The 10,670-nt window shown below is 43.0% G+C and overlaps 1 protein-coding gene across 1 annotated transcript in view; it reads left to right on the top strand.

The window, feature by feature from the left end:
• Positions 1 to 10,670, top strand: part of Psmd12 (proteasome 26S subunit, non-ATPase 12) — a 21,638-nt gene that overhangs the window by 6,086 nt on the left and 4,882 nt on the right. The window contains exons 4-9 of the mRNA XM_004630032.2: positions 4,104 to 4,211; positions 5,488 to 5,592; positions 6,640 to 6,789; positions 6,876 to 7,010; positions 8,544 to 8,656; positions 10,096 to 10,270. Of these exons, the coding sequence (XP_004630089.1) occupies positions 4,104 to 4,211; positions 5,488 to 5,592; positions 6,640 to 6,789; positions 6,876 to 7,010; positions 8,544 to 8,656; positions 10,096 to 10,270 (786 nt within the window). The remainder of the gene's footprint in view (positions 1 to 4,103; positions 4,212 to 5,487; positions 5,593 to 6,639; positions 6,790 to 6,875; positions 7,011 to 8,543; positions 8,657 to 10,095; positions 10,271 to 10,670) is intronic.

Raw genomic sequence — 10,670 nt, forward strand, 5'->3', positions numbered from 1 at the left:
TTTTTTTTTTTTTTAATTAACATTCCCATTTTGTTTTATTTTTATTTTGTGTGTGTGTGGCCAGCTCAGCCCACCAGGGGGCGGGGCGGGCTGGCATGTGGTGCTGGAGATTGAACCGAGGTCCCTGTGCTTTGCTGAGCTTAGCTTCTAAGTTCTAAGTAGGTGCTCTAGACCACTGAGCCACCTCACCAGCCCATTAGTAGTTCCATTTTTGTGTACGTACCACATCTTTTTTTTTTTTTTCTGTTTGTTTAGGTTTATTTTTTTATTTGGTAGAGGGTCTCACTGTGGCACTCATACTGATCCTCCTGTCTAGGCCTTCCCAGCACAGGGATTACAGTTGTGTGCTACCACACCCTATTATAGTGGCTGGTGGGGGGCCAGTACAGCATGTGGTACCAGGGATTAAACTTGAGTCCTTGTGCTTGCCAGGCAGCCACTTAGATAACTGAGCTATCTCCCTGTCCCCTTGTGTTTTGTTTTGGTTTGGTTTTTTTGGTGGAACTGGGGATTAAACTTATTCTACTGAGCCATCTCCCGGCCCCTCCTTGTGGTGTTTTTTAAGACAGGGTCTTGCTATGTGGCTCAGACTGGCCTTGAATTGTGTAGCCCAGGCTGGCCTCAAACTCTCAGTGATCCACCTGCCTCAGCCCCCTGAGTGCTGGGATTACAGGAATGTGCACCTGGTTTATATAGATCGTCTTTAAAATGCCACTTGCTTGAATAGCTTCTGGATCCTTATGTTTTGGCTTTAATTACTAAAGGTAATGGGACTGTAAAAGAGAGATGATAGTGGAACCAGAAGTAGATATAAAAGTGGACTCTTGCCTTATAAACTCAAGTGGTTCCTGAGGCCTGGCTGTGGCTCAGGTTGTCCAGTGAAGGCTCAGGCTGCTGTACACAGCCTGAAGTCCCTCTCCACATTCAGGCAGATCTCTGTGTCTTAGAGACACTGGCCCGGGATCTCTCAGTTGTGTGGGTACAGGAAAGGCTGTTGGAGTGTTCCTTCCAGAGCTCTTTAAGGGTTAGCTCTGTATCTGAAACCATCTGGAAGCAAAAGTAGCTGTCACTCGGGTCGTAAGTGAAGACTTTGGCTGTAAGTTAAAACTGAAATTCTGGTCGTGCCCCAAGGTGTTCAGATGTCAGGCTGGTTGTAACTGGAAGGTCCATTGTAGAAGGTTCTTTTCTTTTTTTAAAAAAATTATTTATTTATTTGTGTGTGTGTGTGTGTGTGTGTGTGTGGCCAGCTCAGCCCACCAGGGGGCGGGGCTGGCTGGCATGTGGTGCTGGGGATTGAACCGCGGTCCCTGTGCTTTGCTAAGCTTGTTCTAAGTAGGTCCTTTAGACCACTGAGCCATCTCACCAGCCCTAATCTCTGTGTTCTTGGGATGTGAAGAAATGTAAGTTCTTGCCCTGAAGTGGTCTGTAGTTTAGTGAAGAGTCTAAGTCATGGATCATCATACTTCTTTGTTGGTGTGTTAGAGCTAAGAAATTTTTATGAGTTCATATTAGTTATACAAAATAATAGATCTTAATTTGGGATTTCAGCATGCTTTTAATATGTATCCTTAAGGTGGTTTTGTGTGTGTGTGTGTGTGGTTTTGTTTTTTTTTTTTTTTAAATGTTAGGGACAGGCCCACAGGGTGTTCAGGGTCTCACTACTAGATTGGACTCATAGGGATCTGCCTGTTTACAGCCTCCCAAGAGCTAGGATTACAGGCACGCGCCGCCATACCCAGTCTCAATCGCCATCTCAGGGCACCCCGGGGGCGGGGCCAGCATGGCAGGCCCAGGGATTGAACCCCTGGCCCCTGGCCCTACTTGCAGGTGCTTTAATCTGCTGAGCTATTTGGCCAGCCCAACGTGGATTTTTAAGACATTCTACATTGGGCGACATATATTAAATCATGGGAGAGTGGTTAAAAAAATGCTAAGAGTTGTAAAAAGAGGAAGAGAAAGGTTAGGTGCATTGCAGAGACCTGTTGGAAGAGGAGTGGAGCCTGTCTCACCAGTGACTGGCAGCACCAGAACTGGAATCGGGCTGCTCTTTGCCCTGTAGCATACTGGACTCCATACCGGACTTGTAATGTCCTGTCCTTGCCCCATAACTGTTTTTTAACCAAAGAAATGTTTTAGCAGTTTTAGAAACTAACATTTTTGGGCTGGGGAGATGGCTCAGTGAAATAAGTGCTTCCTTGGCAAGCACAAGGACCTGAGTTCAATCCCCGGTTCCACAAAGGAAAAAAAAAGAAAGTAGCGTTCTTACCTGGATAAAGTTGCAGGCAGCACGTGCCTATAATTCCAGCATTCTGGGAGGCAAAGGGAGGAGGATCAAGAGTTCTAGTCCATCCTGAATTATTGAGTGACTTGGCAAAACCTTCTTTCAAAGAAAAAAAATTAAAAAAGGAGCCAGTGACAAAGCTCAGTGTGAAGACCCTGGGTTCTGCCTTTACTATTACAAAGGAAAAAAAATCTACATTGCTTCAAATTAAGAGTTTTAAGCTAACGGTCACCTTAGTCCAGGTTTCACACCAACCATGACTTCGCTAAAGACTTTCCTGCATTTTTTTCAGAGAACAGTAGGATACTTCAAGTTAGAATGTTGATATTATGGTTTTGTTTTTATCCTTTTTTTATTGTTTGGTGGTTGGGTTGGTTCAGTTTGGTTTGGTGGGGGCAGAGTTGCTGGGGGCGGAACCCTGGGCTTTGGGCCTGCCAGACAAAGGGCTCTTCTTTAGCGTTACATCCCCAGTCCTGTTCATGTTGTTACCAAGTTAGGTGCTTTTCTAGAAGTCATTACTATAATGCATTTAGAGGGATGTATGTTTTTCTAAAATACTGGACATCTTGGATCCTTGCACTAAGCTTTAGCTAGGCACGGTGGCATGTATTTGTGGTCCCAGATTGCTGAGCTGGGGCATTTGAGGCCAGCCTGGGGGACATAGTGTCTTGGTAGTGAGGGAAAGAGGAAAAAGTACAAACGAGTGTGCACACTCATACATGGATGCGTCCTCAAAGTCCCTTGGCTTTCCGGAACCCCTGAGCGTCTGAGTAGCCAGCAGTTAGAAGTGAGCTACTTCAACATTAGATTTTTTAATAGGAACCTTAAATTATACTTAATGTAAATTTAGCATTGGTGATTCAGGATCCTGTTATGAATAGTGACTATAATAGGCTATTTAAAGTCTACTTAGAGGGTGGCAGATGGTGAACAAAAGACAAGTCCCACCTGCTGCTTTTTTGTGTAAATAAACTTACTGAAGAACACAGCCATTAGAGTATGTGTTGTCTCTGTCAGTTTTTGACTCACAAATGCTGAGTTGAGTATTTGTCACAGAGACTTGCATGGTCCCCAAAATCCAAACAGTTACTTGGTGTATTTGCACAAAATTTACAGCACTATCGGCAGCCATCTGATCTTGATCATGAGGTATTGGCACCTCAGGGATGCGGTCTTGGGAGGAAACTGGACACAAGTGAATGGCTGACTTTGAGGGCCGTATTTTCCTGAGATAGCTGTGGGTGATGGCTCCTCGCCACCCCAGGACAGAGGTAGAACTGTTCCATCCTGCACCTCTGCCACAGACTCTGGTCCTCCCTGGCAGTATCCTATGCTCGTGGCCCACGTCACTGTGGAATCCGCTTTTCTTTTCTCCATTTCCATTAGTCTAACATTTCCCGTGTTTTTTGCTTGGCTGCATGTTCGCATGCAAGGTTTTCCTTCTCTGTATGGATTTGCTCCTGGCTGCTGAGGGCACAGTAGTTGTCAGGGAGATTGAAGCACTTTGATGTTCTTCTGTAGGGATTTCAGTCTCTCGAGTCAGTTAAGAGGACCAGTTTTTGGTTGCTTGTTTTGGGGGTTGATATTTTGAAACACAGGCTTGCCATATAGTTCAGACTGACCTTGAGCTCACTGTGTAGCCCAGACTGGCCTCAAACCCACAGCGATCCTCCTGCCTCAGCCTCCTGCATGCTGGGGTTAGAGGCATGAGCCATCACAGCAGCTGGAAAGACCAGATTTGACCATAGCTCCTTTATCAGAATGTCCGTCTATCCCGTATGAGGAATAAGTTTTGTTTATGAATAGTTTTTTAATATTTTAGGCTGTTGCAAAAATGGTTCAGCAGTGCTGTACTTACGTTGAGGAAATCACAGACCTCCCAGTCAAGCTTCGGTTGATTGATACACTGCGAATGGTTACAGAAGGAAAGGTGAGTTTCTTTTTTTGGCTGGCTCAGGCTGCCTTAAGGGTGGGTCTTGTAAAGTCTGTGGCTCGAACCGCTGTATTGTGGGCCTGACTGCATTTGCATAAGCAGTTGCTTAAACTACTGAGCTAACCGGCAGGCCCTTGAAAGGTAAGTTTTCTGTTGGCGTGACTCACAGTGGTAAGTTCGCTTGTATCTGCATTCAGAAATATTTATGTATTGGGCATTTTATGTAGGTATAGCACCTATGCATATTTTCATTTTCAAAGCCAAGGCACATGACGCAGTACCTGCATACATTTATTTTTTATAAGACATTCACAAAACTGTCATCACCTTAATTCAGCCATTATCTTTGTGCATCCCTTTCTGTTGTCTTGCTATATTTAAAAGATTGTAGTGAGGCCCTCATCTCATAAAAAGCCAAGATGACAATTTAGAAACACGTGGTAAATTTAGGACACCGTGTAAATAGTTTGATACAGGGCATGACAACTTATTCCCTAGACCAGTGGCGGTGAACCCGTGGCCCAGGGACTGCAGTGGGCCATCGCTGCCCTAAGCTCTTTAGGTCATAGTTATATTCCTAGTGTTGATTTGTTGGAAATGATAAATCTATTAACATTACTTACAGCTACAAAAATACTAGCAGCTTTAATACCTTAGCAAGGTAAGGATGAGTTGGGCTGGAGTACGGTCACTGGTAGGGCACATGCTTGGCAAGCCTAAGGCCCTGAGCATAATTCCACAACACACACACCGTGAAGCAGATTAAGGCAGTAGATAGAGATTGCCTCTAAAATGATAGCTCTGGGGCCTGGGAGGTGGCTCAGTAGAATAAGCGCTTCCCTGGCAAGCGCAAGGGCCTGAGTTCAATCCCTGGTTCCGCCAAAAAAGTAAAAATAAAAAATAAATAAAATGATAGCTCTGAAGTGTAAAACATCTCGTGACTAGTTGTGGAACAGACACTGCACAACAGCGGTAAGGTACATGTTCTTGTACCAAGTATGACAGTTCAGTTCTTTTAACTTTCTACACATTTTGGCAGGAATTTTGATAATTTTTTTTTTTTTTAATATTTATTTATTTTTTCATTACATTTATTTATTGTGTGTGTGTGTGTGTGGCCAGCCCAGCCCACCAGGGGGCGGGGCTGGCTGGCATGTGGTGCTGGAGGATCGAACCGAGGTCCCTATGCTTTGCCAAGCCTGCCTCAAGTAGGTGCTTTAGACCACTGAGCCATCTCTCCAGCCCCTTGATAATGTTTTTGTCTTATTTGTAGATTTACGTTGAAATTGAGCGTGCTCGACTGACTAAAACATTAGCAACCATAAAAGAACAAAATGGCGACGTCAAAGAAGCAGCCTCCATCTTACAAGAGTTGCAGGTGGGGCGCTGTTGGCATTTGTAAACCTTTGTCTTGAGTCCGCAGTATCTGGTGGAAGTCATTTATTTTTGCACCTCATCCCTTTGTGCTGAACCACCAAGAGTCAGTGCATCAGGGTGTGAGGTCATTCTGGCCACTAGAAAGTATGTGCACTCACAGGTCATTTAAGTTTAGCTGCTAAGAAGGTTTTAAAGAAAGATCAGTAGATCTGTCTTAAGTTGGTGCAGTGATTTGAACATTTGAATTCTGTACACTTATACCTGGCACTTGGAAGAAAAAAAGTTTCCCTACATCATATTTGATATTGCTCTGCATTTTGTATTAGATGTCATGTCAGCCTTGTTATATGCATTTAAAAAGAAAAATACTTTTTTATATAATGGTTTTGGCTGCAGTGTAAATTGAAAGCCTATGAATTTTTTTGTGTGTTAGTCATTAGTAAAAAAACAGCCTTGAGATGTAATTACATATCCACTAGAAAGGTTAAATTAAAAACCAGTACAACTGCTAGCAGTGATGTGAAGCAGAACTCAGATACACTGTGGATGAAACAAAACAGGATTGCTGCAAGTTCAAGGCCGCCCTGAACTATAGAGCAAGGTCCCATCTCAGAAAAGAAGGAAAAAAGACATTGTCCAAAGATGGCACAGTGCTTTTGAGATACTTGGAAAGACAGACGCGCTTGTCAGAGCTCATGAAGAGAGGAAGTGTGGGCTGAACAAGAAGGTAGCCCAGGGAGCTCGGGCGGGAGGGGCTGTGTGTCTGCTCTGTGCTGGTGGCTGCACGATCGAGCGGATACATGGCGGATACATGGCGTTGGAGTTCGCAGTTACACCAGAAGGGGAAAAATCCATTTTATTGTTCCAGAAAGTATTTACATTGTAATTTCCTAAAGGTAACTGGCTATTTATAGGATCATCTTCCCTTTATATGTATGCATGCTGTTCTTACTTGACAAGGTGGATATTTAAATAGCTACCTTAATCTGTAACAAATCATAAATATCAGTAAGTATTCTAAACTTACCTGAGGAATTAACTGTGCTAGGTGGAGACCTACGGGTCCATGGAAAAGAAGGAGCGAGTGGAGTTTATCCTGGAGCAGATGCGGCTGTGCCTGGCTGTGAAGGATTACATTCGGACACAGATCATCAGCAAGAAGATTAATACCAAGTTTTTCCAGGAAGAAAACACAGAGGTGAGCATGTATCCAACTACTTGTGTACTGTGAAAATGTTTGAATAAAGCCCATCAATCCCACTTTATCTTTTTTTTTTCTTCCAGAAATTAAAGTTGAAATACTATAATTTAATGATTCAGCTGGATCAGCATGAGGGATCCTACCTGTCCATTTGTAAGCACTACAGAGCAATCTATGACACTCCGTGTATACAGGCAGAAAGTGAAAAGTGGCAACAGGTAAAGCAGCTGATGAGAACTCACATGGTGCTCCTTAGGAAGGAGTTTTTGTTTCCAAATTGCTACAGCGACAAATCTGGGCAAGGGCAAGCCTATGGTGTCGCTTTTTGTTCACTGTGTTGGTACTTAGTATATCTTGGGCCAATTTAAATCATGTATCAATTTTGAAGGACTAAAGGGTTAATGTTCAACAGAGGTTCTATAGTTGAGACTCAGCATTACTTTGGAAACTTTTTTAACAATCTTCTTTTAAAGAGCTTGTATGTGTTTCACATTTATGCTGCTAACTTATTATAAGAACTTCTCCTTTATATACTTACCAAACTGAATATTTAAAAATGTCAGAGGGCTGGCCAGATAGTTCAACGGACTAAAGTGCCTTGCTAATGCAGGCGCAGTGACCGGCGTTTACTCCCTGGGGTGCCATGCTGGCCCCGCCCCTGGGGTGCACTGAGATAGCAGCTCAGACTGGGCTGGACGTGGGGGTACACAGCTGTAATCCCAGCGCTTGGGGGCTGAAAACAGAAGGATCACTATGAGACCTATCTATGTAGTGAGACCCTGTAGACCCTGTTGTAAAATACATTAATAAAATAAACATGTCAGTGCAGGTAACACTTCAAATATTTAGTGTAGTAGTTTTAGGAAAAATATTACAGAAAAGACATTGAAAGACTGGGTATGGTGGCGCATGCCTGTAATCCCAGCACTGGGCAGGCTGAAAACAGGAGGATCACTATTGGTCCAAGCTGTATAATGAGACCCTGTGCCAAATACATAATTAAAAAAAAAAAGAAGAAGAAGAAATTTAAGATGTTGAAAAGGCACCCTTATAAGATTTTCCTCCTAAAACTTTTTTTTTTGTGGGGGGGCAGAACCAGGAATTGAACTCAGGCCCTTGCACTTGCCAGGGAAACGCTTATTCTACTGAGCCATCTCCCCAGCCCCCTAAAGCTTTTTGAGTACAGAATTAAAAAGCAATAGGTCATATATGGCAACGCATATGCCTATAATCTCAGCACACTGGAGACTGAGGCAGGAAGATTGCTGTGTTTGGTGGTAGCCTGGGCCACATAGTGAGTTCAAGGCCAGTCCAAACCATATCAGGATCTGGTTTTCAGAAAAAAAAAATAGCCGGGGAGATGGCTCAGTAGAATAAACACTTGCCTGGCAAGTGGAAGGGCCTGAGTTCAATCCCTGGTTCTGCAAAAAAATAAAAAATGAAATAATACTAATAATACATAAATTGTTTTAGTTCTTGACCAAAGTTTCCATGGCGTTTTTTTGTTTTGTTTTGTTTTGTTTTTGAGACAGGATTTCCATATGTAGTTCAAGCTGGCCTTGAGCTCAGTCTGTAGCCAGGCAGGTCTTGAACTTGTACCGATTGTCCTGCCTCAGCCTCCCGAGTGCTGGGATCACAAGCATGCACCACCATGCCCAGCTTTACATTACATTTCTTCTACTGAACCATCTCCCCGGCCCTTACATTACATTTCTGATAGTGCGTATAACCTATAACCATAACTTTTTCAGGCTCTGAAAAGTGTTGTTCTCTACGTTATCCTGGCTCCTTTTGACAATGAACAGTCAGATTTGGTTCACCGAATAAGTGCTGATAAGAAGTTAGAAGAAATTCCCAAGTACAAGTAAGTGATTTTGTAATTAGCGTACTAGTCTCAGTAGACACATTATTTTTTAAAAATTCTATTCTTTTTTTTTTTAATTTTGTGTGTGTGTGTGTGTGTGTGTGTGTGGCCAGCTCAGCCCACCAGGGGGTGGGGCTGGCTGGCATGTGGTGCTGGGGATTGAACCGAGGTCCCTGTGCTTTGCTAAACTTGTTCTGAGTAGGTGCTTTAGACCACTGAGCCATCTCACCAGCCCAAAAATTCTATTCTTGCTGGGTGTGGTGGTGCACCCCTATAATCCCAGCACTTGAGAGCCTGAGGCAGGAAGATCATTTTGAATTCAAGACCAGCCTAGGCTGCAAAGTGAGTTCAAGGCCAGCCTGAGCTATAATATACATATATATGTATATAATGTAATATAATATATAGTATATAATATATATTGTTACTAGTATGTGTTGCGTCCTGGTGAGGAGCTGGTGCAGCACACTCTTAATTCTCTTTACTGCCCTCTCCTCTCGATCCCCTTCCCTTTCTCAAAAGATGCCCTCCCTGAGAAACAGGATTTGAAAGAAAATTAGTTCCCCTCAGTACACACTTCTTCATTGACTGTTGATGGATTACAGTAGAAAAAACTAAAGATAATAAGGTGGTGAGATGGTTTTCAGTATTCCATCAGAAATTAATGTATAACTATAAAAAAAGATAAACTCAAGGCTTTTATGGGTAAATAGCTGCAACTAGAGACCATATTGTAAGTGGCATAAATCAGCCCACATGTGCAAACACTGTATTGTCTCTCTGGTGTAAGAAACTGAAAGAGTAAAGTCTGAAAGGCACATTAGACACTGTGAAAGGGAAAGAAACTGCCCAAAAAGGAAAGAACAGCTGGGGTGGGGGAAGAGGGAAAAGAAGATACATATATATGATAGCTAAGATAATTGTTTTTTTTTTTTTTTTGGTTTTTTTTGCGGAACCAGGGATTGAACTCAGACCCTTGCGCTTGCCAGGCAAGTGCTTATTCTACTGAGCCATCTCCCCGGCCCCAATAGCTAAGATAATTGTAAGATAATAGCTAATTTCTATTCATTGAAAGGAACAGTTAGTGTTTGTATTATAGCCTGAAGATAAATTTATACAATGTTTTAAAAATTACTTATAAAACAAAGTTTGTATACAGTAAAAAAGCCTCAGCCTTGTTCCTGAGTTTCTGCGCTTCCCGTCAGCAGCCATTTTCTGAAACTCAGCCCGCCCCAGTTCAGCACCCTAATCTGATGGCAGCCACCTTCAGTACCCGCAGCCGAAGCCGGGTGTGGAAATTGCCACTCGTGGATCACAGTGGGGCTCTGGAAGCTTCAGACTTCGCGCACTCTGGAGTTTTGGGCTAAGGATGCTAAGCCTGTAGTAGACAGTGTTTGGTTGTTGCAGGGTTGGAACATTAAGCTTTACACTGTTCACAGGGATCTCCTAAAGCTATTCACCACCATGGAGTTGATGCGCTGGTCCACACTTGTGGAGGACTACGGAATGGAATTAAGGAAAGGCTCCCTCGAGAGTCCTGCGACAGATGTTTTTGCCTCAACAGAAGATGGTGAAAAGAGGTGGAAAGATTTGAAGAACAGAGTTGTTGAACATGTAAGGATTTGTATTCTAATCTTTAGTGAATTTATTTTCCTGGATCATCTTCAAATTGAATTTTGATAATTTTGAGTATAAACTTTTTTTTGGCATTACTGGGGATTGAACTCAGCCTTCACAGTAAGCTACTTTCCCACCTCACCTCTTTTAAAAAAATTGAGAGGCAGGTTCTTGTCTGAGCTGAGCTTCAGCTTACGGTCTCACCAGCTCAACCTCCTAAATAGCTGAGCGTACAGGCCAGTGCTGCTCTGAACTTTTATTGTACAAATTTAATAATTGGTAGTTTCTTTTGGATTTTTTTTATTTTAGGGAAGGATCTACAGGGTGTTCAGGGTCTCACTACTAGATCAGAGTCATACTAATCCACCTGTTTACAGCCTCCCAAGGGCTGGGATTA

Source organism: Octodon degus, unplaced genomic scaffold (assembly GCF_000260255.1).
Source record: "Octodon degus isolate 3935 unplaced genomic scaffold, OctDeg1.0 scaffold00033, whole genome shotgun sequence".
Classification (NCBI taxonomy): domain Eukaryota; kingdom Metazoa; phylum Chordata; class Mammalia; order Rodentia; family Octodontidae; genus Octodon; species Octodon degus.